This window comes from Sardina pilchardus, chromosome 10 (assembly GCF_963854185.1).
Source record: "Sardina pilchardus chromosome 10, fSarPil1.1, whole genome shotgun sequence".
In the NCBI taxonomy this organism is placed as follows: Eukaryota; Metazoa; Chordata; class Actinopteri; order Clupeiformes; family Clupeidae; genus Sardina; species Sardina pilchardus.
The window spans coordinates 18,752,082-18,779,961 of NC_085003.1; the positions used below are offsets into that span (position 1 = coordinate 18,752,082).

General features: G+C 43.7%; 5 protein-coding genes across 7 annotated transcripts; all 5 read left to right on the top strand.

The window, feature by feature from the left end:
• The first annotated feature begins 2 nt into the window (after positions 1–2).
• LOC134094090 (palmitoyltransferase ZDHHC7-like) lies at positions 3–6,150 on the top strand. Of its 2 annotated transcripts, none has more exons than XM_062547473.1 (8): positions 3–123; positions 893–1,040; positions 1,222–1,579; positions 2,351–2,475; positions 3,454–3,550; positions 3,817–3,898; positions 4,394–4,524; positions 4,985–6,150. In XM_062547473.1, exons 3-8 carry the CDS (start codon positions 1,268–1,270, stop codon positions 5,162–5,164), a joined length of 927 nt encoding a protein of 308 aa, XP_062403457.1. In that variant the 5' UTR covers positions 3–123; positions 893–1,040; positions 1,222–1,267; the 3' UTR covers positions 5,165–6,150. The 2 variants fall into 2 exon arrangements, with proteins under 2 accessions (XP_062403457.1, XP_062403459.1); XM_062547475.1 differs by having other exon boundaries at positions 15–123; positions 824–1,040.
• A 1,501-nt stretch (positions 6,151–7,651) lies between these two features.
• On the top strand, positions 7,652–10,595 carry LOC134094091 (transmembrane emp24 domain-containing protein 6-like). Its single transcript, XM_062547476.1, has 4 exons — positions 7,652–7,887; positions 9,255–9,381; positions 9,848–10,023; positions 10,362–10,595. Exons 1-4 carry the CDS (start codon positions 7,678–7,680, stop codon positions 10,593–10,595), a joined length of 747 nt encoding a protein of 248 aa, XP_062403460.1. The 5' UTR covers positions 7,652–7,677.
• An 855-nt stretch (positions 10,596–11,450) lies between these two features.
• Positions 11,451–13,956, top strand: LOC134094736 (transmembrane emp24 domain-containing protein 6-like). The gene is made up of 4 exons (XM_062548373.1): positions 11,451–11,573; positions 12,459–12,585; positions 13,113–13,276; positions 13,486–13,956. Exons 1-4 carry the CDS (start codon positions 11,463–11,465, stop codon positions 13,705–13,707), a joined length of 624 nt encoding a protein of 207 aa, XP_062404357.1. The 5' UTR covers positions 11,451–11,462; the 3' UTR covers positions 13,708–13,956.
• A 138-nt stretch (positions 13,957–14,094) lies between these two features.
• Positions 14,095–21,109, top strand: LOC134093954 (mixed lineage kinase domain-like protein). Of its 2 annotated transcripts, XM_062547291.1 has the most exons (11): positions 14,095–14,147; positions 15,484–15,933; positions 16,020–16,124; positions 18,121–18,298; positions 18,714–18,808; positions 19,146–19,281; positions 19,474–19,558; positions 19,672–19,811; positions 20,006–20,055; positions 20,439–20,579; positions 20,856–21,109. In XM_062547291.1, exons 2-11 carry the CDS (start codon positions 15,486–15,488, stop codon positions 20,903–20,905), a joined length of 1,428 nt encoding a protein of 475 aa, XP_062403275.1. In that variant the 5' UTR covers positions 14,095–14,147; positions 15,484–15,485; the 3' UTR covers positions 20,906–21,109. The 2 variants fall into 2 exon arrangements, 1 of the variants encoding a protein (XP_062403275.1); XR_009940395.1 differs by lacking the exon at positions 20,856–21,109 and having other exon boundaries at positions 19,672–19,870; positions 20,439–20,524.
• A 162-nt stretch (positions 21,110–21,271) lies between these two features.
• rnf141 (ring finger protein 141) lies at positions 21,272–27,206 on the top strand. The gene is made up of 6 exons (XM_062547467.1): positions 21,272–21,408; positions 22,197–22,386; positions 22,782–22,890; positions 23,872–24,053; positions 24,707–24,814; positions 25,637–27,206. The coding sequence occupies exons 2-6, from the start codon at positions 22,253–22,255 to the stop codon at positions 25,785–25,787; spliced, it is 684 nt and encodes a 227-aa protein (XP_062403451.1). The 5' UTR covers positions 21,272–21,408; positions 22,197–22,252; the 3' UTR covers positions 25,788–27,206.
• Positions 27,207–27,880: the final 674 nt, after the last annotated feature.

Consider the following 27,880-nt stretch of genomic DNA (forward strand, 5'->3'; position numbering starts at 1 on the left):
ACGTTTCCATGATTTTGATAGTCGCTGATGCATGCGCTGTTCTCGCACAGCTCAGCAGGTAGTTATAAAACCATGTCACTCCACTGAGGGGAGAATATAAGACGCGAATTTGTTTTTGATTTGGTAAGAATTAATTTACGTATTTGTCTGAACAACACACTGAAGTAAAATTTGGTTTATAACGAAAACAACTGTGGTGTTCAGCTAGCCTGCTAGCCTTATTTACTGGAGTTATATGAAATATGGCTAGCATTAGCAATGATCCATAGCTCGTGCCTCTAGTAAATGTGATCAGTGAAAGTGATATCAGAGAGATTTCTTTTCTATTTCAACACCCAGAGCTGTATTATATGTTACATGATGTAGTTTGTTACGCGACTGACAATGTGAATGTGTATCGTATTCTTATCATGTAATTCGCTAGCTATAAGGTTAACGTTATCTGCTGGTCATAATGCTGTATATCGCAAGCAAACATAGCAAAGACAGGTGTTTGAAATGCATAACATTCAGTAAGTGGTTGATTTAGTGATCTTCCTTTACTAACTGCAATTTGCTAGGCAAATGTTTTGGAGCAAGCTATGAAGAAAGCACGCTACTACTGCAGACTGGGCTTTGATTGCCCATCCAAAATCTGAGACGCCAGAGCTTTTAACCTTTTAAGAGTGTAAACACACTTCTAAATCCGTTAATCGGAGATCGGATATCTCGTGTGTGACTTCAGTCAGCCCATATCTACTCAACAGCCGTTTAACTAGTGCGGCTTAGCCTCTCGTCTTCGTTATACTTGACTGTATCCTTTGCCTCCTCCATGATCACATAGGGGCAGGAGATAACCCTGTGTCGCTTGACAGATTAGAACAATGGACGGCTATCCCATATGTCTTTGCAGAATGTTCGCTGTAGGACGTCACGTCCCTGTTGTTGTCCTAATCACCTCCCGGGCTTGAAGATGCATCAGCAGCTGCTTAGCCCCATGCGGGCGTGCAAAGAGGACAGTATGACACTTTAACAGAAGATTCTAGGGAGAGACAAGCAAGGTGTGTGAGTGTGTTTATCAAGAGGCCTGCTCCTCTCTCTCTCTCTCTCTCTCTCTCTCTCTCTCTCTCTTTATGTATTTCAGTATCGTTTGTTTTTATACTTGTGGTACATGACGTGTACTCTTGTGTGGTGTTATTGTTGTTCTCTCTCTCCTCTCTCTGTGGTGGATGTTGACTCCAGTCTCTGGTGCGTTGCCTCCCCGCTCCCCGGCCCGTGTGAGGTGGCCATGCAGTCCCACCGGCTGCGTGAGATGGATCAGCAGCAGCAGAGGCCCCTGCTGCAGGGGGAGGCGGGCGTGGGGGGGGGCCCGGCGGGCCTCTCCTCCGACTCCACGCAGCTGTGGTTCATCCAGGACGGCTGCGGCATGGTGTGTGCCTTCATCACGTGGTTCCTGGTGCTCTACGCCGACTTCGTGGTCACCTTCGTCATGCTGCTGCCGGCCAAGAGCATGTGGTACGCCGTGCTCAACGGCGTCCTGTTCAACGGGCTGGCCGTGCTGGCGCTCGCCTCGCACCTGCGGACCATGCTCACCGACCCGGTCAGTCAGCGCCCGCTGGGGGTGTGTGTGTGTGTGTGTGTGTGTGTGTGTGTGTGTGTGTGTGTGCTCACTGACCCGGTCAGTCAGGGCCCGCTGGGTCCTCCTGCTGTAGAGGGAGGAGGGCTGAGGGTTGGGTTTGGGTTTTGTAATACATGGCATGGTAACGGGAAAAAGCTGCGTGTTTCACATACGGGAATAATATTTGTGTATGATGAGTGGATCTGGAATGGGATGAGATGAGTGGATCTGGAATGGGATGAGATGAGATATGTGGAATGGGATGAGTGGAATGGGATGGGATGAGATATGTGGAATGGGATGGGATGAGATATGTGGAATGGGATGAGATGAGTGAATGTGGAATGGGATGAGATGAGTGAATGTGGAATGGGATAAGATATGTGGAATGGGATGAGATGAGATGTGGAATGGAATGGGATGAGATATGTGGGATGAGATGAGATGAGTGGCTTTGGTGGCTTTTGGAAAATACAAGCTTCCTTGAGTGGGAAACAATTAAGGAATACTACATCATTGACACTGAGTAGAAACAATATGTTTGTTGTTAGGAGAGTAAAGCATCTGATCTTCTCTCCTGGTTCTGAAAGCATTTGCATTTCTGACAGGGTTGTTTTGTCCACATCCAAATGGCCCAGATAGTGACTGTGTTCAGTAATAGTGAGGACTGTCTGGATGAAAAGCTCCTGATTGGTGCGACCCTCCTCGGAGCTGAAACTGATCTGAGTCATGTGCCTCCTGTCCTTCCCGCAGGGTGCGGTTCCCAAGGGCAACGCCACCAAGGAGTACATGGACAGCCTGCAGCTCAAACCCGGCGAGGTCATCTACAAGTGCCCCAAGTGCTGCAGCATCAAGCCAGAGAGAGCACACCACTGCAGGTCAGTTGCTCAAGCCAGAGAGCACATCACTGCAGGTCAGTTGGTCAAGCCAGAGAGAGCTCATCACTGCAGGTCAGTTGGTCAAGCCAGAGAGAGCGCACCACTGCAGGTCAGTTGCTCAAGCCAGAGAGAGCACACCACTGCAGGTCAGTTGCTCAAGCCAGAGAGAGCTCACTGCAGGTCAGTTGGTTCTGTGGGGGGAGCGCATCACTGCAGGTCAGTTGGTTCTGTGGGAGGGAGTGGGTCTCGTGTCATTACAATAGAGAGCTCATTTTCCTACTGGAGTTGGTGGCACTGCTGTAGTTTGAGTTTGGCTCCCAAAGCCCAAAATTAGTCAAACCCATGCAATTTATTTATGTAATTTATTTATGGTTCATACCAGATACTTTTGTCAAAAGTAACGGCTTAAAGTAGTCATATAGCCTATAACAGTAACCAGAAGTAAGAATTATCTGTATCTGTAAGAATGAACGCATGAATTAGATGCAAGTATAATGAATTTAAAGGCATCCAGTGTAAGTTTTTACCGTAATATAACAACGTCAAAGTAATTGTGGTGGTAAAGTAATTTGTGATGCGGAGATGGACACGCCTTCTCAGCGGTACCCCTTAGGGCAGATAGCCTCCTATTTGGATGAGATGGTGTAATATAGGCTTACAGTACTTGTATGCAGTGGAGACATCGGGTGGGTTTTGGAAGTCATTCTGTTTATAGTTTTAATATCTGTGGAATAACTTTCTCTGATTGTGATTGTGATGTGTGTTGGGTGAAGACGTTATTTTCCACTGTTCTCAGCATCTGTAAGTCATTCTGTTTATAGTTTTAATATCTGTGGAATAACTTTCTCTGATCGTGATTATGATGTGTGTTGGGTGAAGACGTTGTTATTTTCCGCTGTTCTCAGCATCTGTAAGTCATGGCGTGTGTGTGTGTGTGTGTGTGTGTGTGTGTGTGTGTGTGTGTGTGTGTGTTCTCAGCATCTGTAAGCGATGCATCCGCAAGATGGACCACCACTGCCCCTGGGTCAACAACTGTGTGGGGGAGAACAACCAGCGCTTCTTCGTGCTCTTCACTGTGAGTGTGCACGTGTTGTTGCACATGTGCATGTTGCATATGTTGGGATTGCTGGTGTTGTATGTTCACCTGGAGCTATAAGGAAAATGGACCTCCTTGGTCTTTAACAAGGGCGGGATGAGGTTATTATTTTTAATGGACAGTTATTTTACAGTTACACAGAAGTATTTGCATTTAGCAGGTTCACACCACTAGTCTTCAAATAATCTGTCACCCTGGAAAAAAATGTTTTTGATAATTTTCTGTGTGTGTGTGTGTTTCTGTAGATGTATATAGCCATGATCTCTGCCCATGCTCTTGCGCTCAGTGGGTTCCAGTTCATCACGTGTGTGCGAGTTCAGTGGAATGGTGAGTGAGCGTGACCTCATGCTAGGCTTTTCACCTGCCACGCTGCAGTGTGTGATTGCTGATATGCTGTATCTGTTATAGATATGCATAGGACTGTGTTTTATAGATATGTGTATGACTGTTATATAGATACAGTATGTGTAAGACTGTGTTTTATAGATATGTGTAAGACTGTGTTATAAAGATACATATGTGTATGACTGTGTTTTATAGATATGTGACTGTGTTTTATAGATATGTGTGTGACTGTTTATCACATAATGATCCTTCAGCTGTACAGATGTGACATAAAGTGGATACAGTGTCCCAGCATCAAGTGTGCATTGATTAAGATCATCATGAGCGCACCTGTGTGTGTTATGTACATGAGTGGAATATCCAATAGAGGAGTTGAAGTAGATGAATGAACGCATTTGAACCAGTAGCAGTCTCTTCTCTTCTTCTGGCTGAGCTCATGTGCCAGTAACATGTGTTTGTCCCTACGGCGCCCCCTAGAGTGCAGTGACTTCTCCCCTCCTGTGACGGTCATGCTCATGATCTTCCTATGCCTGGAGGCACTCCTCTTCCTCACCTTCACTGCCGTCATGTTCGGCACTCAGATCCACTCCATCTGCAACGACGAGACCGTAAGTGGACATCATCATCATCATCATCATCATCTTCATCATCATCTTCATCATCATCAGCCCCCTGCTGATGAGATCTTGATTTGTTGCAGTAATTCTAGTCAATTGTAACAGGTGGAAGTAGACCTTCTGTAAGAATATACAGCACTTTGGTGCCATCCAGTTTATAGCTGAGAAAATAGCATCCAAAGCCTTTGCTTTATTTTGGCTTTGAAAAGGAAAACTGAGATCAAAGCTTTACATTTGTATTTAATTGGATTTTATTTCTACTAGGCTTATGGAGAAAGTAAGGGGGGGGGAATAAAAAAGATTATTGGATTAGATTATTTTAGATGATCACATTTTGAGCATTTCTGAGGCCCAGTCTCCAGCGTGACCCTTGTGTGTTATTTTGTGTATTGTGTGTGTGTGTGACCCTTGTGTGTTGTGTCCACTGGCGTGCGTCCCTGTGTCGGCGCAGGAGATCGAGCGTCTGAAGAGCGAGCGGCCCACGTGGGAGCGACGGACCCGCTGGGAGGGGATGCGGCTGGTGTTCGGCGGGCAGCCCTCGCTCGTCTGGGTCAACCCCTTCGCCGGCCTGCGCCTACGCCACCTGCTCGCCCGGCGCTCGCGCAAGAGCGGCCCCGAGTTCTCCGTCTAAACACACTCACACACACACACACACACACACACACACACACACACACTAGTTTCTACATATACTTACACACACACGCCACACTCTGCACTACATTATACACACACACACACACACACACGCACGTACTGTGCACGCACACACACACGACATGTGGACTCAGGTGCGCGCTTCTGTGAGTTGTCCATTCCAGGTGTTGTAGAATTCTGGTCATCACGAGGACACACTCCAAAAATTATCCTAAAAGAGCACTGACTGGCACATACGTGTAAACAGAGACACACAGATGTGTGTGTGTGTGTGTGTGTGTGTGGTCACACAGAGAGCTCTCTTTCTCTCAGCTCTGCAACGTCACTGGTCCACTCCCACGTCATGAAGCTGAGCTTGTGAAGAGACACAATCAAGCAAGAGACACTATGATATGGTATACACTACATGGCTGCACCAAGAAGTATGTACACACACACACACACAAACACACACACACTAACACTCCTGTGTAAGGGAGCTTACTTGGTGCTGTGTAGGACTCCAAGACTGACTGGCTCCTTAGCGAGTTCAGCCCGCCCTCCTATGGAACTGCTTTGCCACCCATTGGCTCTTAAAAGGGAATATGAAGCTGCAATCAAACAGAAGACCTTTGTTGTCGTCCATGTTTATTTTAAATTGTTTTCTACTCTTCATTTGTATGTATATGTGTTTTGTTTTTTTAAGCGTTGTCAAGTCATCTCTTGTTTGTTTAAAGTGCATCTCTCCTCAATCGTTCAGGTGGTCCAAAGTCAACGATACAGCTGGGAAGGTTTATGCACTGAATGTCATAGGTGAGCCAAGTCAGGCTGTGTGTCGTGTGTCTGTCTGGACACACCTGGTGGGCTTTGGACAGTGATGTTGCTGTGAGTACTCAGGAGAATGGAGGAAGAGTGGTGAGGAAGAGTCAGGGATGGTGCTGCAGAATCGCTCTGAGGGGGATGAAATGCACTGACAAAGAAAGGAGGATGTGGCGGGGCGGGGCGGGGCGGGGCGGGGTGGGGTCCGGCGGGGCGGGGGGATAGGGGGCCGGATGCCAAAATCTGTGGTCAGAACTAGTTTCACTCCCTCTCTGAACAGCCACCGCCCTTGTGCTGTCGTGAAAGTGGCCAATGCCTTGGTGTCACGTGAAGTGACTGAGCGAGATTGCTGGATGTTTCTTTTCTGAAGGCTGGGTTTGCTGAAGGGTTCTGATGACACAGAGACGAAACCAGAACCAGGGCTCGCATCTGCGTTGGTGATGCTGTACTATCTATCACAAGTCTTTTCTTCTGTTTGTGTTTTGCCCAGCTTGTACATGTGCACATTTCAACGGCTTTGCCACCTCCCATCCATATATATATATGTGTGTGTAAAGGACAGAGTGGTCCCACCCATATATATGTGTAAAGGACTGTAAAGAGGGGTCTGTGCAGCCTATTTAATTCATACCTCCCGTGGGTGCTGGAAGAGTCGAGGCTTACTGCAGGGACACTAGTGACAATGAGAGATCTTCAAAAGCTCTGTGTAAGAGTCCAGGCTTACTGCAGGGACACTAGTGACAATGAGAGATCTTTAAAAGCTCTGTGTAAGAGTCAAGGCTTACTGCAGGGACACTAGTGACAATGAGAGATCTTTAAAAGCTCCGTGTAATTGCTTCTCACGTGGTCTTCTGAGGTGAATTCTTCATTTGATGGCTCGTAGTAGTGGCCTGCATGGTACAAACGTAGTTTTGATCTAAGACCGATTAGTCTGGCTTTAAAAATAGTGACCTCTAAAATCCTGTTATTTGAGTGCATGCGCGTCATATATGTATTGAAAAATCAAAAGTCTTATATTATGACAGAAAAATGTTACTCAAATAATGATACTCCAAGGATGTGATGAACCTCATAACTCTGAATCATGCAGTCATTCATGCATCAATCCCTCCTTCTGTTGGTGCAAAGGACATTGTTAAGATAATATCAGGTGGAAATGTGTAGTATCTGGAGAAAACTTGTCTGTCTGTTGGAATTAAAGATTATTTCGTACAAACTGATCTTTGGCTTGTTGATGTACTCGCCTGTGTATTGTCTGTTAACATGATGGAACAGATGCACCAATGCTAATTCATATGGAAAATGCAATGCAACCCTCAAGATGTGCACTGAAAGTGCACTGAACATGGAAAGTTGTAGTGCAGAGTATTCCATATCTACACCCAACTAATTGGTGCGTGTGTGTGCGTGCGTGCGTGCGTGCGTGCGTGCGTGCGTGTGTGTGTGTGTGACTGCCACCTGTGTGGTCTAGTGGTTCTTCCCACACTCTGCAGACCAAGGTCTCTCTGAAGAGAGTGTGAGTCATGCATGTGCTCTGGGACACTCCAACTTCACACTCACTGGAGTAAGCTCCAGCTTCTGGATTGTACTGAGGAGTATTTGTTGTGTGTAACTGTTACAAATTCCATAACTGCAGTCCACAGGTGTCTCAGAGCTATCTAGGGTGGGTTTTTAAAAGCTGAATCAAGAATGTTCGGGGGAGCGCTCTTCCTGGTTCTGTTGCTGGTGCCCGGACACGGTTCTGGAGGAGCGGTCAAGGACCCCCAGCCGGGACTCTCGGACCAGAACCTCTTCTGGGGTGCTGACCAGTACGACTTCGCCGTGGTGCTGCGCGCCTCCGGCCTCGAGTGCTTCTGGCATATGGCCCACCAGGGAGAGCAGTTCTACTTCAACTACATGGTAATAATGTTAACAACAATAATAATAATAATGTATTTTATTTATAACGATAATAATAATGATGTATTTTATTTATAACGATAATAATAATAATGTATTTTATTTATAATGCACTTTACATTCACCGGGGAGAGCAGTTCTACTTCAACTACTTGTAATAATATTAATAATGATAATAATAATAATAATAATGTAGTTTATTTATAATGCTACATTCTCAGGCAATCTCAGAGTGCACATGGTTGGGAACCCCAGACATGCTTTGGAACCCCAGACATGGCTTTGGTCATGGATTGATAATGCTTCTGCTTCTTTATAAGATCGTTTTTGTTTGGTCATGGATTGATGGTGCTTCTTTATAAGATCGTTTTTGTTTTCAGAGTATTACACAAGCACTAAAAATGTTCCCCAATGTCCCACACTGTATTATGAACATATTCCACATATTTCAGTTGTATGCTAGGGTGATGGTACTTGGAAAACCTAAAAGGGACTGTTTTGGAAAATGTTGACAAATTTAGCTGAAAACTACAGTAGCATAGTGCTGCCTTTAAACAGTATTTCTTTGGCTTCTGTAAAAACAACATGACTCTCAGTCTGTGCTGTATTTTCACCATATGCTACCATCACACATGGTTAGTCTCTCTCACACACACACACACACACACACACACACACACACACACACAAGGCTAGTGACTGATAATGACCTCTATATGTTAAACGTCCTCTAACTGAAATGAGAGCTGATCCCCAGCTGCTCACGCCTAGTCCTGGTCTACCGCTAGTACTACAGCACCACTGCATTTGGGTTTAGGTCTAGTCCTGGTCTACTGCTACTACAGCACCACTGCATTTGGGTTTAGGTCTAGTCCTAGTCTACTGCTACTACAGCACCACTGCATTTGGGTTTAGGTCTAGTCCTGGTCTACCACTAGTAGCACCACTGCATTTGGGTTTAGATCTAGTCCTGGTCTACTGCTACTACAGCACGACTGCATTTGGGTTTAGGCCTAGTCCTGGTCTACCACTAGTACAGCACCACTGCATTTGGGTTTAGGTCTAGTCCTGGTCTACCGCTAGCTCTACAGCACCACTGCATTTGGGTTTAGGTCTAGTCCTGGTCTACTACAGCACCACTGCATTTGGGTTTAGGTCTAGTCTATTTAGATCTATTAGCTGCGGCTTATACGTTGATTTTGCAAACTATGAGGTTGATACACTGCAGTTAATATGGTATTAATATGGTTTTGTTTCTTTTAACTTGCATAAAACACAACCCTGCGACTTATACTGTACACAATGCGGCTAATACAAAGGAAATTACTGTAGTCCTGATTTACAGCACTATCTGCATTTGGGTTTAGGTCCAGTGGGTGACAGGTGTGGCCAACGACAGACACCTGGCAGTGACCGTCAACTCTCCGTCGGGCTACCTGGTCGCGCAGGCTGATGAGGCCAAAGCGGAGATCAAATTTGAGGCCAAAGAGACTGGTAACTCCCGTTAGACTTGTCCATTCTCTAGTCACTACTGTTAGACTCGTCTATTCTCTAGTGACTACTGCTAGACTTGTCCATTCTCTAGTAACTCCCGTTAGACTTGTCCATTCTCCAGTGACTCCTGTGAGACTCGTCATTCTCTAGTAACTACTGCTAGACTTGTCCATTCTCTAGACCGTTAATTACTGTTAGACTCCATTCTCCAGACCGTTGTCAGTATGCTTGCAACATGATTATCACAAACATGATACAGTACAGTAGGTCTTATCACCTTAATTTATTCACTTATTTATTTTCTTTATTGAACATGTTTTTTCCAAAGCAATATGTATCTAAAGTGTTGTACTGTCTGTATTGGAAGTGCGTTGATTGATCCTATATGTTTGTCTGAGTGGAACGTCTCAATCTGACATTAATCATAGACTCCTGTCACTGTTCACTGTTCCGTGACACATTTTAGGATTTTATCAGATGTGCCTCAGCAACTTCCACAACCGCTTCGGCAGCCTGCAGGTGTTCTTGAACTTCGGGGTCTACTATGAGGACTCGGAACAAGTGAAGAAACAGAAGGAGGAGGAAGACCAGAAGAAAGAGGAGGACATAAAAAACTTAAATAACACCCTGTCCACCATTGAGGTTAGACAACTTGTAATCAGCCATCATTTCTCTATGTCAGTATGCAAACATGTTTCTTAGTGTGTGTCAGTTCATTAATATCACTAGTGTATTGTACAATATTTGGAATATGGTTGTGGAATTATACAGCTGTCTGTTTAAAAGACCTTGTGTTGACTGGAAAACATCTTAAATTCCCTGACTGGTCCAGTGACACAAGGTTTACAAATAGAGAAGTCCACAAAGCATGTTGATACACAAAGCCCAGCTGAGCTTCCAGTCTTATGGACCTCTGCTTCTAGAACCTTCTCTTGAGGAGGTGTGTTGACTCTGTTCCCCTGCGCCATGCCTCTCCACAGGACAGCTCTCTCAAGCTGCAGAGCTACGTCTTCCACATGTGGCGCCACTACAACTTCGCCCGCATGCGCCAGGGCACCGACTACTTCATCCTGCTGTCCAACGCCACCTACGTGAGGTACTGGTCCGCGGCGCAGAGTGTGGTCATCGTCCTGTCCGGCTACCTGCAGCTGTTCTTCCTCAAGAGGCTCTTCAACACCAAAGCCACCACAGAGACGGAGAAGCCGCGCTGCTGAGCCAATGAGAATGTGAGAGAGAGCCATCTGTGTTGAACAGCAGTGATGTCTAGATGTGCAGTCACCAGGCAGGTCATGTGACAGAGGGCACGCTTGCTAACATGTCTGTCATGTTTTGTATTTCAGATTTTACTAATTAAAACATTACTCAAACACAAAAGGAGTTTGTACATTGTAATTGTGTCTGAGGAGTTGGCTGAATCAGCTATTAAAGTGTGTAGGTTCAAGTGTGTGAAAAGTACTCACTCTTCATACTTCTAAAGGCACCACAGATATCATACAAAGTAGCAGCAAAACACGTAGTTCAAAATATTGTCATGTTCCTTTATATACAGTATATATTCCTGTCAACCCTGGAGAGAAAACCTTTCTGTGTGTTCTGGCTGTTGTGCTGAGTGCACTGTGGTGGAGTGTGTGTGTGTGTGTGTGTGTGTGTGTGTGTGTGTGTGTGTGTGTGTGTGTGTGTGTGTGTGTGTGTGTGCGTGCTGTGGGAACTTCAGAGAGGACGTACAATAGAGAGGAAGGTCAGCACCTGCTGGGGCCAGTTAATTATTTCCAGTGTGCTCACACACACACACACACACGCACACACGCGTGCCCACATACAGACACACACACACACACACACAAAGGTATACACTAACAGCAAGTCACCATTAGACTAGGGCCACCCAATGAGATAGTGCTTTACTCCATCAGCCCATTACTGCATGTGAGTGTGTGAATGAAGAAACAGTGTGTGTGTGTGTGTGTGTGTTAGTGAGAACCATGGCAGGGCATCTGTGGTGCTGGATCCTGGTTCTACTCCTGGCGGGCCCGGGGCCCAGGGCTCAGAAGACGGAACCTAAAGCGGGTTCCAGTGGCGCCATGTTCCGTGGAGCTGACCAGTACAACTTCGCCATCCTCCTGCCCGGGGCGGGCCTGCAGTGCTACTGGCACTTTGCACATCAGAGCGGCCGCTTCTACCTGACGTACATGGTGAGTCCAGCAGCTACTGTAGCAGCTCTCAGGCGGTTGTGTGACTACTGTAGTGTGTGCTGAGTACTCCTGCTGTAATGGGTGTGCTGAGTACTCCTGCTGTAATGGGTGAGCTGAGTACTCCTGCTTTAATGGGTGTGCTGAGTACTCCTGCGTTAATGGGTGTCTGTTTTCTCATTTACATTTACCCGAGGAAGATCCTGGAGATCAAAATGTTGCCCATGTAAAAAATAAATAATGTAAAATAAATATAAATAAATAAATAATATAAAAACATCATTATTCAGGAGCCATACAGTGTACAAACCTAATTTCGGCTACATGATGCATTGCTGCCTGCATGCTTTACACTGTATGTACAGTATAGTATAGTGCTGGCGGTGTGTATGGAATAGTGTGCTGTACGTTAGCTACACTAATCTGACATGCTGTGTGTGTGTGTGTGACCTCCAGAGAGGTGGCTCTCCTTGGACCTATCAGCTTATCTTTTCATTTCTCTATGTGCACCTCAGTCTTGATTGCAACCAAAGTGTTGCTTCAGCAAAAATATACAGGAGTTGTCTTGAAACTGCCTTCCATGAGCAGTGAGCACAGTGCCAGCGCTGCCTGGTGTTGGTGCAGAGCGCGAGTGTGATGTCTGGGGACAGATGCTTATGGCTCAACAGGAGCTAAGGAGGTACAGGAGTCATTTGGCTAGCAGAGCTGGTTTGAGCCTTGTTCCCCCTGTCCCTTAAGGAGAAGCAAGGCTTGTTCCTCCTGTCCCTGTCAAAGTCTCCTTAAGCAACACACTGAACCCCAAACTGCCTGAGAGATGCGCACCAGTAAAGCAAAGCGCTTCATAAACACAACCCATTTATTCCTTCCCCATCTTGGGTCTGGGCGCAGGTGCAGTGGGCGAGTGGGATGTCTGCGGACAGACGGCTGCATGTGGCGGTCCTCTCTCCTGAGGGCATACAGGTTGCAACGCTGGACGAGGCCTCGGGTCAGATCAACTTCCAGACCCAAGTGACAGGTGGGCATTTTCCATTGGCTCTCTTGACTGTGCTGATCTGCATCTCCAGTAGAAATTGTACTGTGCCAAACGGTGCTGTGCCGTACTTATTTGGACCTTCACCTGAACAGGGCCAAACCACTCCGGGTCCACCTCAAAATGTGCCCAATGACATATAGATAGTATTGGATGTCTTTTGTGATTGGCCCAGTTAGTCTCCATTCAGCGCTAATCACACTGTGTCAGGACTGTTTTCCAGACCTGTCTCTGCCATGTGCCAATGTAAATCTGTAATGTAAATAATGTATGTTAATGAGTTAACCGCATGGTGTAGGATTGGATCTTCCTATTCACTGGATGTACTCTATTTCTATAGCGGTCTGTCAATCTTCTTCCCTTCCCTTCTCTTTCACTCCCTTTATTGTCAATGTCACCATATGATCTACTCTGCATTTGTTTTCATGCTCTGCTATCCTTTACATTTGTTTAGAAAAGTACACTGCGTACACTGTGTTTACATACTGTATTCCCTTCTCCATTCTGTACAGGTTTTTATCAAATGTGCTTTCTGAACTTCATGAACAAATTTGGAAATATGCAAGTGTACCTGGACTTTGGAGTGTACTACGACGACCTGAGGGGTGTGAACAGTGAGGATGAGGAGGCGAGGAAAGACGAAGAGCAGCTGAATAGCACCATCTCCAGCATCCAGGTGAATTTAGACTCGAGAATAAGTGTATGCAAAAATGTTTTACAAATGTATGCAAATGGCAATACAGAGATATTTGATTTATACAATTTTTTATTTCTCTTGTGATATGGCACCTATTGTGTAGGCTACAACTAAAGGCCTTCTACAAGTTGTTGACTACCAAGCAGTCATAAATGCCACTCTTCTGATAACTTTCTTATAACCTCCAGGTGAGCTCCGACAAACTGAGGACATATGTTGTCCACATGTGGCGATTCTACAACTACGGGCGCATGAAGCGAGCCACAGATTACTACCTGCTGCTGTCCAACTCCAGCTACATCAGCTGGTGGTCAGCGGCCCTGAGCGCGGTCATCCTCACCGCCGGATACCTGCAGCTCTTCATCATCAAACGCCTCTTCCACTCGCACACCAACAAGCCGCGCTGCTGAAGAGTCCACTCACACTCACACACTGCTGAGTTCAGTTTCTCACAAATGCCAACAACTTCATGTACTATAAGTGTTTAAAAAGGAATACAGATATATAGAAAGCTGTTCTACAGTATCTATCAGTTCATCAGTTATAAATTGCTTGAACATGGACAGTCTTCTTCATACATCCGTCTGAAGCATTATATAATAATGTCTTTTTTAGATTAAATAAAGCTGAGAATGATGGAATGTGCAAATAAAATAAAGTTTGTGCTGCAACTTGGAAATAAGACATGGATACCTTCTTAGAGAATGAACCGCCTCCACTACACTAAGAGCTGTAAGCTGAGCTGGTGTTTGGGAGGAGTCAGAGACCTGGACACAAATGCGTGGTTTGGTGTCATGTTTGTGGTGAAGCAGGCACTGAGGCTGACACGGCACTATCCCACACTATCACGGTAAAAACGATTCATTGATACTTTTTATTCATTCGTGGTGACCATTCTGAACTGAGCCTGTTGGTTTCTGTCTCACTCTCACTCTTCAGCTTTGTGCTTTGCTCTTTGAATTCTTTTCTCACACATTGAAATTAAATAGCTTGAGGAAGGATATATCTCAACTGTCTGAAACTTTAGTTTCATTCTGTTGCTCATATGAAATCAATAAATACAGTTCAATTAAATCATTGTGAATTCAATGGAATACTCAATGTCCTTTCAGAACTTTAAGAATCTAGTGAGATTCTTTCTAGCAAGAATCTAGTGAATTCTGCGATGGCTGTTCAACTTGTCTGCACTTGTTTTTCTAAAAGCAAGCCTCTGGAAAGCAGGTCATTGCAGATTAAAAATGCAGCTGAAAGAGAGATCCATGAGTTAAAGAAAGGTTATTCACAAATCAAAGTGCCCACATTCTGACTAAAATGGTAAAATAACAGTCTGTGCTTGAAATACTGTTGTCTTATGGTCCACATTTCTTATGGGAAACGGGAAGAGAAAGAAAGTATTCACTGTGGAACTTCCCTAATGTGCAAATGACATCTACCACATGTCACTTAATGAATCCTTCACTCTGTTTAATGAATGGTGTGTCTTTACGTTGAAATCAGGAGAGGGTGACTTCTGTTCTGTGGTATGACTGTTCATTTGCTAATTATTTAAATGTGTCAATATGTCATGCAGCCTCTATGTCAAACCCTTGTAAAAACTAAAGGTTCTAGTCTCTTTATGTATTATGCAATGTCATCTGTTTCCTGGGTGACATGCAATGCTGTCTTCCTCTTTGAAAAGGTGTTTATTTTTCTATGATATGCCATTTTCACAAGCAATCTGTCAGGTTCACATAGCCGTCTGTTAAGACAGGTGAAAGGTCAAACTGGCCAAGGCATCATGGAATTATTTAAGAAGATTCACAGACACAGCAGAGAAACAAAGACACTCAGTGTATAGACAGCCGTTTACTCCCATATATACAACTTTTCAGGCCGTGATGTGTTCTTTGCTTGGCTTTTCATCAGAATTATGGGTGTGAGATGGTAAGCCAAAGGCCTGAGGGAGGATACTGTCAATGCGTGTCTATATCAGTAGGCTAGTGTGAAGAAGCCCTCTCAAGTTGCTGCTGTCCTCAGGCCCTATTTCTAATTAAATTTATCTCTGGAGGAATTTGCTCTTCAGGTTCGGATTATTAACAATTAGGCTGTCTGGTGCACCTTGCAAAATGCCTGCCATTTGGTAGACATAGCCTACATATTTTTTTTACCTCAACAGACCTCAACCTTTTCTCTTTTCATTATTGCAGTCATGGACCTGTTGGATCCGATAATGGCCATTGGCGAAAAGGTCTACTCCCTCTGTGGTGAAGTCAAGGCCAACAAGAGTCGCTCCAGGCGTTTGGCAGGTCGCGTCTCAGCGCTGACAGAAATGGTGAGAGCAGTAAAGGTCCATGGATTAGGTGGGCAGCCTCGGCTTGTGGAGAGAGGCCTGCGAGAACTCAAACTGACGCTAGAGTCAGCGCTAGACGTGGTGAAGAAATACGCCTCCTCAAGCTGCCTGAAGCGCATTGTTCGAGCATATGACTTTGGCGATGAGTTTGCGGTCCTGAACGAGCGGTTGAACGACGCGGCTCATCTTCTGTCGCTCGCCTTGGCCGCTGACCAGAAGGACAAGTTGGATGTGGTGTTCGAGGAGGTCAGGCGGAGAAGAGAGGACGAGGAGGATGGAGAAAGCGACCGACAGGAACTACAGAGATGTAAACCATTACTTTCAAGTGTGAGAAGAGAACTGACTTGCTTTTCTGCTTCAGCCTATCTCATGACCCCCACTTTTAACCTGCAGTGCTCCAGGTGGCTGAGGAAATGAAAGAAAGCGTAGATGCCGTGCATGACATTGTGGACGAGACGAATAGAGGCGTAAAGAACATTGAAGCCATGCTGAAGTCATGTAAGTTGTAAACGCAACGTGCAGATAATGTTTCATGAACACAGCTCTTCTCACGACTGTCAGTGTGTCCCAACGTTTCTTTACTGTCTCCATGTTCATGCCAGCCGGAGAAGCCAACAGTAAGTTCTGCATTTGTATTTCATTTGCTGTGTTGAATGGCATTTTTCATTGTTTTTGTTAAATGTCATACAGTACCCTCCAGAATTATTGGCACCCTTGGTAAAAGTTGACTAAAAATAGGTCTAAAAAATAATCTTTAGGTGATTTATTGTACTCCCACAATGAAAACAATGAGGAAAAATACACCCTGCAAAGGAAGCAAATTTATTCTGAGAAAAAGGAAAATCTCATAAAGAAATAAATGTTTTTAATAAAAACACGTCACTCACAATTATTGGCACCCCTACTTGTAATACCTTCTTAAACCTCCCTTTGTCAATAAAACAGCATGTAATATTCTTCTCTGACACCCCACAAAGATTGAGAATACAAAGTAAGGGGTTTTAGACCATTCATCTTTACAAAACCTCCCCAGATCGTCCAGATTGCTAGGTCCACACTTGTGCATTCTTCTCGTTGACTCATCCCACTGTTTTTCTATGGAGTTTAGATCAGCGGACTGCTGTGGCAATGTCTGAAGCTTGATTTTGTGTTCAGTAAACCATATTTGTTTTGATCTGTGCATTTGTTTTGGTTCATTGACCTGATGAATGATCCAATCATGACCAACTTTTAGGGCCTTGGCAGAGATTGTTTGATTTCCTTTGAAAATGTTCAGGTTTTTCTTGGTGTTCATGATGCCATGCACCTTAATTAGGTTCCCAAGGCCTTTGGGAATTAAAACAGCCCCACAATAGCACAGCCCCTCCACCATAATTCTGATTAGGCATGGGGTTCTTTTTAGTATAGTCATTCTTTTATGTATGCCAAAGACACCTTAAGTGTTTTTAGCAAAAGAGCATAATTTTATTTTCATCTGACAATAGACCATACTCCCAGACATGTCATGGTACCATTCAGTAACTCCTGCCATTTACATTGTTCATTAAATGACTCTACTGGCTTTAACCTGACATGCTGTATAAATAATCTATTAGCAGTGAGGTCACTTTTGAAGATTTTTGGGGGGGACTTGGTGACCCCAAGATGATAGCTTTGTCTGTAACTCTCAACAGTGGTTCTTATGGATTTTTTTGCCTATCATACCATCCTCCATACTGTGCGTGGGAGCAAAATAGCCATGGGTCTTTGTCCAAGCATGTTTGCCACATTTCCAGATGATTAGAACATTTTATTCATCATTTTAACTGGAAATATAGGCATTTTCAACAAAATACCTAGTTTCCATAGACATTCTCTTACTTACAAATGTCAACACAATTTCTTTTTATTTCAATTTAGTGTATTCTCTTGTCTCTCCAATGTTGAAAAATGACTAGAGGATTTAGCCTCTGAGTGACTTCATTTTCATACCATAGTGAAAAAGAACGTCATGAACTACTTCTGAAAGTTCACAGACACTCTGATTTACTTTAAAACGTTGCATTTACATAGGAAAATGCTCCTGTTAAATGTTGTACGTAATATGTTTCAGGGGTGCCAATAATTGTGAGCAAGCTGTTTTTGTTAAAAATATTTATTTCTTTATGAGATTTTCCTTTTTCTCAGAATAAATTTGCTTACCTTGCAGGGTATATTTTTCCACATTGTTTTCATTGTGGGAGTACAATACATCACCTAAAGATTATTTTTATACCTATTTTTAGTCAACTTTTACCAAGGGTGCCAATAATTCTGGAGGGTACTGTATGTATCATTAGGCCTATACAGCCTATCTGTATATTGTTATACAGACAAGATCGCATGTTGTGGCTTTAGGAATATAGAACTTTGCCTTGCCATTGTGATTATGGCCATTCAAATCTTTCTGGTCTTTTTGACAATAAGGGCGCTTTGCCATTTTAAAAAACATTTTTTACTATGTTTTTGCACCCAGTGAGGGCTCCCAGCATCCACCTGCAGGACATCAGAGAGATCCGCATGGAAGAGCTGACCTTCGACGTGCCCAAGAAGCCCTTCATGACCACCCCCACCTCTGAGGTCTTCAAAGGGGAGTTCAGCAAGTTCACTGTGGCCATCAAGAGATACACATACCCCATAAGCACTAGCGCCAGGTACAGTATACATAGGCTAATCAATGTACACATACCCCATAAGCACTAGCGCCAGGTACAGTATAGGCCTACATAGGCTAATCAATGTACACATACCCCATAAGCACTAGTGCCAGGTACAGTATAGGCTAATCAATGTACACATACCCCATAAGCAGGGTCTACACACAGTGGCTGTTGAGTCCAATAATAGTGTCCAGGGTCTACATACCCCATAAGCACTACTAGCGCCAGGTACAGTAGGCTAATGAGGATCAGTTGCATGGACTCTTATTATAGCTGATTATAAAGAAGAAGGATAAACAATGTTATTATGCCTAAACATGATAGGCTCTTATGAGTATTTGAGTTGTATTTTTGAAATGAATTGTTGCACAAATGTAACTATCACTTGTGGTTTCCAATGTTACTGTAGCAAGGTGAGAAGCATCTTCGGTAAAGAGGTGGAGACCATGAAGCGCTTTGAATCTCCAAATATCCTCAGAATGTTTGGAATTTGTGTCCAAGATGGTGAGACACTGACAGCTCTGTTGTCTACTGCTGTCTTTTCTCTGTGTTGCATTTTGATATTCCTGTCATATCCTCACAGGCCTTAACCAACCACACACACACACACACACACACACACACACACACACACACACACACACACACACACACACACACACACACACACACACACACACACACACACACACAGTGACACAAACATGCACTTCTTACATGCTCTCTTCATTCTTACATTTGTATCATTCACCAGTATACTGTAAGTTGAGTAAAGTCTGGTGTAACTGTGGCGAGGTGATAAATCCATTTTATTCTCTGTGTTCACCCTTTTGCTGTAAAGGCCCCCAACCTAACTTCTTGATTGTGATGGAGTACTGTGAAAAGGGCTCATTGAAGCAAGTGCTGGATGGCAGCTACAAACTACCCTGGGACAGAAAATCCAGGATGTGTCTTGATGCTGCACAAGGGCTTTACAGGTAACCAAATATGCTCCACCCATATTTACTGATCCACTTCACACACACACACACACACACACACACACACACACACACACACACACACACACACACAGAGTCAGCCTACTTTCTCTTTTGATAACAACCATGTGTAATTAATTTGTATTATAGAATATACAATAATATGATATTATATTTTCCTCAATGCAGATTGCACCAGTCAGAGGAAAAGTTCAAAGTTCACGGCTGCATCAACAGTAACAAGTTTCTGGTTGCTGCAGGATACAGAGTTAAAGTATGTACTTGATTTCTCCTTTGCTTAGAAACAGCTTTGTGCTGAACATATTCACTGTGTGCATGTTGGCCATGAATGCTATTCTGAATCTTGCTTCTTTATGGTTTGTCTAGCTTGGAGGCTTTGAACTTGCTAAAACAGAGACGTCGCTGAGGGAAAATAAAAGCGGGAAGCCCAGCACTTTACGCTACAGCTCTCCGCAGCAACTACAAAACATCAATCACTCCTATGATAAAGCCTGTGAGATGTACAGGTAAGAGTTCAACTACAGGGCATCAATCCCTCCTATGATAAAGCCTGTGAGATGTACAGGTAAGAATGCAACTACAGGGCATCAATCACTCCTATGATAAAGCCTGTGAGATATACAGGTAAGAATTCAAGTGCCATCTCACGTGAATGTCCTCTCATCCTTCTGCTACTAAAAGTGTGTCTTTTAATTGACAGTTTTGGCATTGTGCTGTGGGAAATTGCAACTCGATGTGCTCCTTTCAAAGGTATATGTGAATAACTGCTTTAATTGTGATGACATGTTTAATGTGTTGATGTTTTAAACAGTATGTTTATTTTCTTAGTTGTTTGATGATGTAATTCTATGATGTAGGCTACCATCATTGTCCATTCTAGCTGCTCAGAGTTGCTCAAAGTTCTTGCACCAGTGTGGCACTGGTGTGAATGGAATGTTGGAAAATGAAAGTTCTGAAGAATATCTGTTTTCATGGAATTCAACATTCAACACTCCGTGTCGTGCCTAACATCGCCCCTTAGCTGTTCTAAAATCAGTGCAAATGACGGCCTTTCGGGACTTATTGCTTAATTTTAGCACCTTTGCAAGACTTTGTTAGAATGTTCAATAACTCTTACCTTTATTGACATATAGGCTGCTCCCATGGTGAAGTCTATCAAAAAGTTTGTGAGGAGAAAACCATGGAGCCCTTACCTGAAGACTGCCCCCGTCAGCTAGGAGAGCTAATTGATGCTTGTCGTTCTTATGATGCCTTCCAGAGACCAACAGCTGGAGGTATCATTTCACTCTGTTGCCTCAAGTCTGTCACGGCTGTAACTTTGAAAGTTTTAGTGAAATATAAAAGTTAGTGGCATACAATATATTGCCCTAGTATATAACCATGTATTAGGCTACTGTAATACCGTACAGATGTTTAAAGCAATTTTATTAGATGCATAACAGCCGGGAGTATTAGGAATTAAGGCATGCATTATGAACCTTTTATTGCATCTTAAGTCATTGACTTCACATGGATCACTAATTCATAGTGTTTGTGTCGTTCATTCACAGTGCTTGTGGATAAGTTGCGCAAAGTTGTGGAACAGTTGGAAGAGGATTGATGCTGAAGTTTTCAACTCATTGAAGACATAACAGGGAACTCAACAGAATATATTTGATACTGATATTTTCAAACAAATGTGAAATGACAGGTAGGCTACAGTAGCCTATATGAATGTTACAGTACTCTAGGCCTAGTAGTGTATAATAGGCCATGTCTTCAATTTTATCTATTTGAATTTCTGGGAATAAAAGTGGAAACAATATGTCCATGAACTGTGTTGTTTAATATATTGTCAAATTAAGACAAATCCAGCTTGGCCAAGTGAGATAGTCATAGACATTAAAAGAAAGAGATAGTGTAGGCCTTGATGAAGGCTTGCACAGGTGCGCTCCACACACTGCTCAGTAGGTGGCGGTACTCAAATCTTACGTTGTCAGCCCACTAAATTGCTAAACAGCGAAGTACGGCTAAAAAGTAAACATCGCTCCTACAGAATCTGAAACTACCGAAATATAACCGAACACGTCTGTTCCACTGTCTGTTGAGGATCACTAATGTAAGGTAAGTTACATGACAGCACAACCTGCTTGGTAAGCCATCACTCCTCTACATTATGCCATTGGTTTCGCTTCAAGCTAGCATGTAACTTGCATCACTTTTCATACACCATTTAGAAAACTTGCTACTAGCTTCTAGCTAAGTAACCTCCCTCCAGCTTTAGCTTTTATCTGATAGCACTACGCAATGCCCTTAGAACCATATTGAGCCTTGAATGTGATCATTTCTGCTCAGATGTAGTCTGTGTTGAAATGCCTAGAAGACTGCTCTTGGATGACAGTTCTCGTCAGTCGGTCTCTAACTGCAAAGGTGTGCTAGCTATGGTCTTACGTAACCTAACAGCGTCAAGTATCTCTGTAACTGAGTAATGTCTGAGTGCTATATACTTTTTTTGTTGTTGGAATTACTTATTTTTGAAGCTTAATATTACCAGTACAATGACAGCATGTGGGAGGTTTAGGTAACGTTAAAAGCTATGTGTTAGGCTAAACCTGAAAATACAGGCTCTCACTCATAACTTATAAACTCTATGTGAGGTTTGTTGTATTTTGCACACACAACTAGTGATATGAGCACCTATATTGTGTCACGCAAGTAGCTGTCTACTGGTTGAAGAATGAAAAGCTACTATGTCGTTACTATGTTGCAGTCCTCTGTGGTCAAAGCTCACCACGTATGCTCAACAAAAGACGCAGCAGAAGTTGAACTAGGGTTCAGTAACAGACTAAAACCACATCCTTTGTCAAGCTCAGTAAAAGCGTTCTGAACTTCTTCTTTGCTTGTGCTTAAAGAAACTGCTGAATGAGGCCTGCTCTCTTTGGGATTCTGTTGTCCTCTTGGGACCACCATGGGCCAACAGTTCACCGGACAGGCGGTGGGTAGGCTGCCTGAGAAGGTGCTCAAACACGCCGGTCTGGTGCGCGAAAGCGGCTACCTCACCTATGAGGAGTTCCTGGGTCGGGTGGCCGAGCTGAATGACGTGTAAGAGGATCTTCTTCACCACACTACCATATTAGCAGCCTATCATTTGAAACTGATGCCATTAAGCTGGCTGTGTTTTAGTTACCCATACTGCCAAACTAGCCACATTGATTCATTTAATCAGTAGACAATTGTTCACTTTATTCAGAGTGATTTCAAGCCATGTAAAAATAAATTTTATGAATTTATTGAAGCATACGGTCATAGGTCCATCGCCCTTACTTAGTTGAGCCTGACATTGATTTCAGTCAAACCGCTTTTGAAGTACGATTATTAGCATAATTAAAAAAACAACAGCAACATTCAGTTGGCCTGTCCGAAGGTTTAGGTAATGATGTGGCAGTGTGTAGAAACTGGAGCTGGGTGTGTTTATGGACGTCAGTCTGCCCCCACAGGACTGCCAAGTTGGCCGCAGGACAGCAGAAGCACCTGCTGTTTGAAGTGCAGCCAGGCTCCGACGCCTCGGCCCTGTGGAAGGTGGCCGTGAGGGTCGTGTGCACAAAGGTCAGTTCACGTGACTCCACGTTCTGTAACCGCTGGAGTACCATTTGATGAAAATAAAATCAGTCCAGGTGCATTGCACTTTGATGGTAATTGTTATTTTTCAGGTATAAAGAGTTGGTACTCATTGGTACTTCATATCGACACTTGGTACACAAATATGCCATAATAAGGTCTTACAACAGTGGTATTCCTAATGTGTGTGAACATGTGCTGTATAAGTAAACTTGACAAATTCCCCTTTAAGATTTTAAATTTCCTCTGTCATTCTTTACTTACTGCCTTCTTTTGAGCTCCTGTGCTGAGTATCCTGTATTATACTCTAGAGGACGTACAGTAGTGAAGCATGAGATGAGCACTGAGTATTGTGTATTATACTCTAGAGGACGTACAGTAGTGAAGCATGAGATGAGCACTGAGTATTGTGTATTATACTCTAGAGGACGTACAGTAGTGAAGCATGAGATGAGCACTGAGTATTGTGTATTATACTCTAGAGGACGTACAGTAGTGAAGCATGAGATGAGCACTGAGTATTGTGTATTATACTCTAGAGGACGTAGTGAAGCATGAGATGAGCACTGAGTATCCTGTATTATACTCTAGAGGACGTACAGTAGTGAAGCATGAGATGAGCACTGAGTATCCTGTATTATACTCTAGAGGACGTACAGTAGTGAAGCATGAGATGAGCACTGAGTATTGTGTATTATACTCTAGAGGACGTACAGTAGTGAAGCATGAGATGAGCACTGAGTATTGTGTATTATACTCAAGAGGACGTACAGTAGTGAAGCATGAGATGAGCACTGAGTATTGTGTATTATACTCTAGAGGACATAGTGAAGCATGAGATGAGCACTGAGTATTGTGTATTATACTCTAGAGGACGTAGTGAAGCATGAGATGAGCACAAGAGGTTCGTTCACCATGTGGTTGATCTGCTCTAGAGTAGCATTGTGCCTGTGCTGCCTTCTCCCTCAGATCAACAAAGAGGACGGCATGGTGGAGGCGTCCCGCATCATGAACTTGTACCAGTTCATCCACCTGTACAAGGACATCACCAGCCAGGCGGCGGAGGTCTTCTCTGGGGAGGCCGGGGCCGAGGGCCCCTCCGGGCAGCTCTCCTCCACAGACTCCTGTCAGGCCAGCATGTGGATGGGCAGGTAGGCCAACCCGGAAGAGGACCCTGACTGTCTGTAGTTATGCGTAAACAATGTCTGTAGTTGTGCTTAAAACAATGTCTGTAGTTGTGCTTGAAACAATGTCTGTAGTTGTGCGTAAACAATGTCTGCAGTTGTGCGTAAACAATGTCTGTAGTTGTGCGTAAACAGTGTCTGTAGTTGTGCTTAAAACAATGTCTGCAGTTGTGCGTAAACAATGTCTGCAGTTGTGCGTAAACAATGTCTGTAGTTGTGTGTAATCAATGTCTGTAGTAGTACGTAAACAAGTCAGCAGCCCAGTACGTGTGTGTCCTTAGCTGTGTGTGTGATCTGTAGTGTGTGCTTGTGTCTGGTACGTGTGTGTCCTTAGCTGTGTGTGTGATCAAGTCAGCATCCCAGTACGTGTGTGTCCTTAGCTGTGTGTGTTATCTGTAGTGTGTGCTTGTGTCTGGTACGTGTGTGTGTGATCTGTAGTGTGTGCTTGTGTCTGGTACGTGTGTGTGTGTGTGTGATCTGTGGTGTGTACTTGTGTCTGGTACGTGTGTGTGTGATCTGTAGTGTGTGCTTGTGTCTGGTACGTGTGTGTGTGTGTGATCTGTAGTGTGTGCTTGTGTGTGAGTGGATGACATGTGCTTTGTGTTCCCGCGGGGCCGCAGGGTGAAGCAGCTGACGGACGAGGAGGAGTGCTGCATCTGCATGGACGGCAAGGCCGACCTCATCCTGCCCTGCGCGCACAGCTTCTGCCAGAAGTGCATAGACAAGTGGTGAGAGCAGAGAACACAGCACAGCACAGCACAGCACAGCACAGCACAGCACAGCACAACACAGCACAGCGCTGCCGTCTCACTGGCCAGCACACACACTGACTACGGCTTATTTACAGCATCCAGTCTGTCAGTTAATGAGCAAATAAATACATTAATTAATGCAAATAAATACATTAATCAATCACATTCTGTCAGACAGAAGTGCGTAAATAAATTGAAAGAGCAGATTCAGAACCTCATGCAGAGACTGTGGAAGAGACAGATTGCATGGAGGATGTCACGTGACTTCAGATGTGAAGTCCCATACTGGTAGTCTCACGTTTAATCAAAAGTTTGAATTCATGACTATGGTCATTGTTCAGCCTTTTAAACAGTAGATTTCTGAAGAGTGCCTTCAGTTGTTCGTGACTAGAGGAGAAATTTGCCCTGGAAAGGTTTAGAATACGTCTTGACTGTAATGTCGACAGGGCTTCAAGTTCTCAGGCACAGTGTCTGAATTCAGGTGCTGTCCAGGTTGATCTTAATATATAATATAATAATATATTATATATATATAATAGATCATAATATATAACGGCTCTGTCAGGCAAATAAGTGCTCCCTGCATTAAGCCCTGTGTAAAGTGAGTATTGCTGGTGGGTTTTGTTAGAGAGACATGCATAGCACACACACTCACAAGGTGTGTCTTGAAATGTGTGTTTTGTGACTGAAATGTAGAGAAACAGGTTTCCTTTGGTGATTAGATGACCTCTGGACTCAGAGTTCCTTGATCTCGTTTCTGACTAATTCTAACAGAAGAAACTGCCTTTGCCCCCGCAGGAGTGGTCAGAGCAGAAACTGCCCCATATGTCGTCTGCAGGTGACCGCTGCCAATGAATCATGGGTAATGTCCGACGCGCCTACGGAGGAGGACATAGCGGGCTACATCCTGAACCTGGCTGATGAGGCAGGCCATCCTCACAGACCTTAACCGACCACACACACACACACACACACACACACAAACAACATAACCTTCCTCTTCCTCCTCCCAATGTCCAAACCATACGGAAAAATATAATTATCTTTATAATTTCTTTTTTGGAGCTTTTGAGGTTTATTTATTTCATATAAATCAAATAAGCTCTTGGAGACATTAACCACTGATTGTTTTGGTCAAGGGCCAGCTTTTTGGATTTCTCCTTCAAGTATTCGATTTTTTAAAATGTGAAAAAAGATAAATATGTATCACACAAACTTGTGAAAGAATATAGATTGCTTTCAACCCCCTACAGCTTCGCTGTAAACTGTAGATGTTCAGCTTCATTTAGACATTTATGATTTGAACAAATTACACTAACTTAATTGCACTTGTGTCATTCACTGATTTTAGGGTCACTGCGTACTTGCGGTGTGTTTGATATTTGATAAGTCTGTGTTGATTGTTTGAATTACTCTGACATGAAATCATCTGAGACATCACATGTGAAACGTCTCCTGGTCTTCTTTTGCTGGATATGTTGTCCACTGCTGCCTTCTGTTCTGTCCTCTCGTTGGGTCATTTGCTCTTTGCTCTGCCACTTTAGACTTCAGGGCTTGCCGTAACAAGCCACGGTATGTTTTGCTCTCTCTTCAATTTCTGTGTGCGTTGGTGATTAAGGTTTTTTGGGATGTTGTGTTAGCAAGGCCAGCTGTTCACCTAAAGCTTTAGCACACATCCCTATACAAGCTCAACACAATTGAGCTGCTCATTCAGGCGTGCACTTGCCATTGTTCCCTGGACAGTGCTTGGTTCCTTTATTTCTGCTTGCTAGCTCCTCTGTGACTGCAAACCTGTTGTGTCCATGTCAGAGTAAAACAACACTGTAATTCAATGAAAGCTGGGCTTTGTTGTAGCTATTTTTTTTAATTAAATTCTACACATGCTTGATATTTGATGTAGTATTAGAAATATTTATTATGATTATTAGGATCTTGAAAATACCCTGTTGTTGCTGTTGTTATTATTAATAATAATAATTAAAACCTTCAGGGTGGAGTTCTAATGCAACTATGAGAAATCGTAAACAAATGTGCACAGGAGAGGAATGGTCAGACTCATGCCATCAGAGTTTTGTGTGGCCGCATGATTGATGCGTTGAAGTTCACACCTGTTCCATCATTTGTCATTATTGCCCTTATCTTAACACACAGACTAGTGTTGTGGGTCAGGCTGTTGCACGGCTGCTTGTCCAGATAGGATCAAGTAAATCGATGTAAATGAATGAGGAGTGTTGCTGGGTAGATGAGGATATTTGGCTGTTTTTGTATGAAGCATTTCCATGTCATTGCTGTGTAAATTGCATAATTGGCTAATGCCCAGTAGGTGGCACTGTTTAACACAAATAAAATATTATCCTTTTTACACTCATATTTTGAATGTGAGGCCACTTTTCTCAACTCCTTATTTATCTACTCTTACTAAAATAATAAATGAACACGTTAGCTAGTTCTAAATACCTTATGACTTTCCCCATGAGTTCAAAGTAGGCATGTCACTACAACACTGAGGAACGTTCTGAATCTTTATTTAGAAAAAGAAAACATGAACAGGAACAGTTTGACAAACAGCAATAGCAAATACACAAACTCCCATACATTTGTAGGGAAAGAGAGCGTACAGTCATCATTGGGCTCCTGTGTAGGCTCCAGTGGCGTGAGACAAACAGTGAGATGCTGGATCAGCTACAGAGTGCAGGCGTGGCGTGTGCTGTGCATTCATCCTCTTGGTTTCTATGGGAACATCACCTCAACGCCTACATCACTCACTTCCTCTTCCTGCCGAGGAGCGAAGCACTAGACAAGCAGTTAGCACACAGTGAGATACATTCTATCAGCAGAAGAATACAGGAGCTGTGCAGGGTCAAACTCTGATGACCTCTGACCCCGGGTAACCATAGTGATGGGGAGGTGGGGCAGGTTACGTGTAGAGGCGCCACCTCAGCCTGTCCTGAGTAAATGGTATCGTCGACATCAGCAGTTCCTAAATAAAGCGGCTCATCCAGGTAGGGATCAGGTTTTCTGGGCTCCAAGAAGACTCCCTTT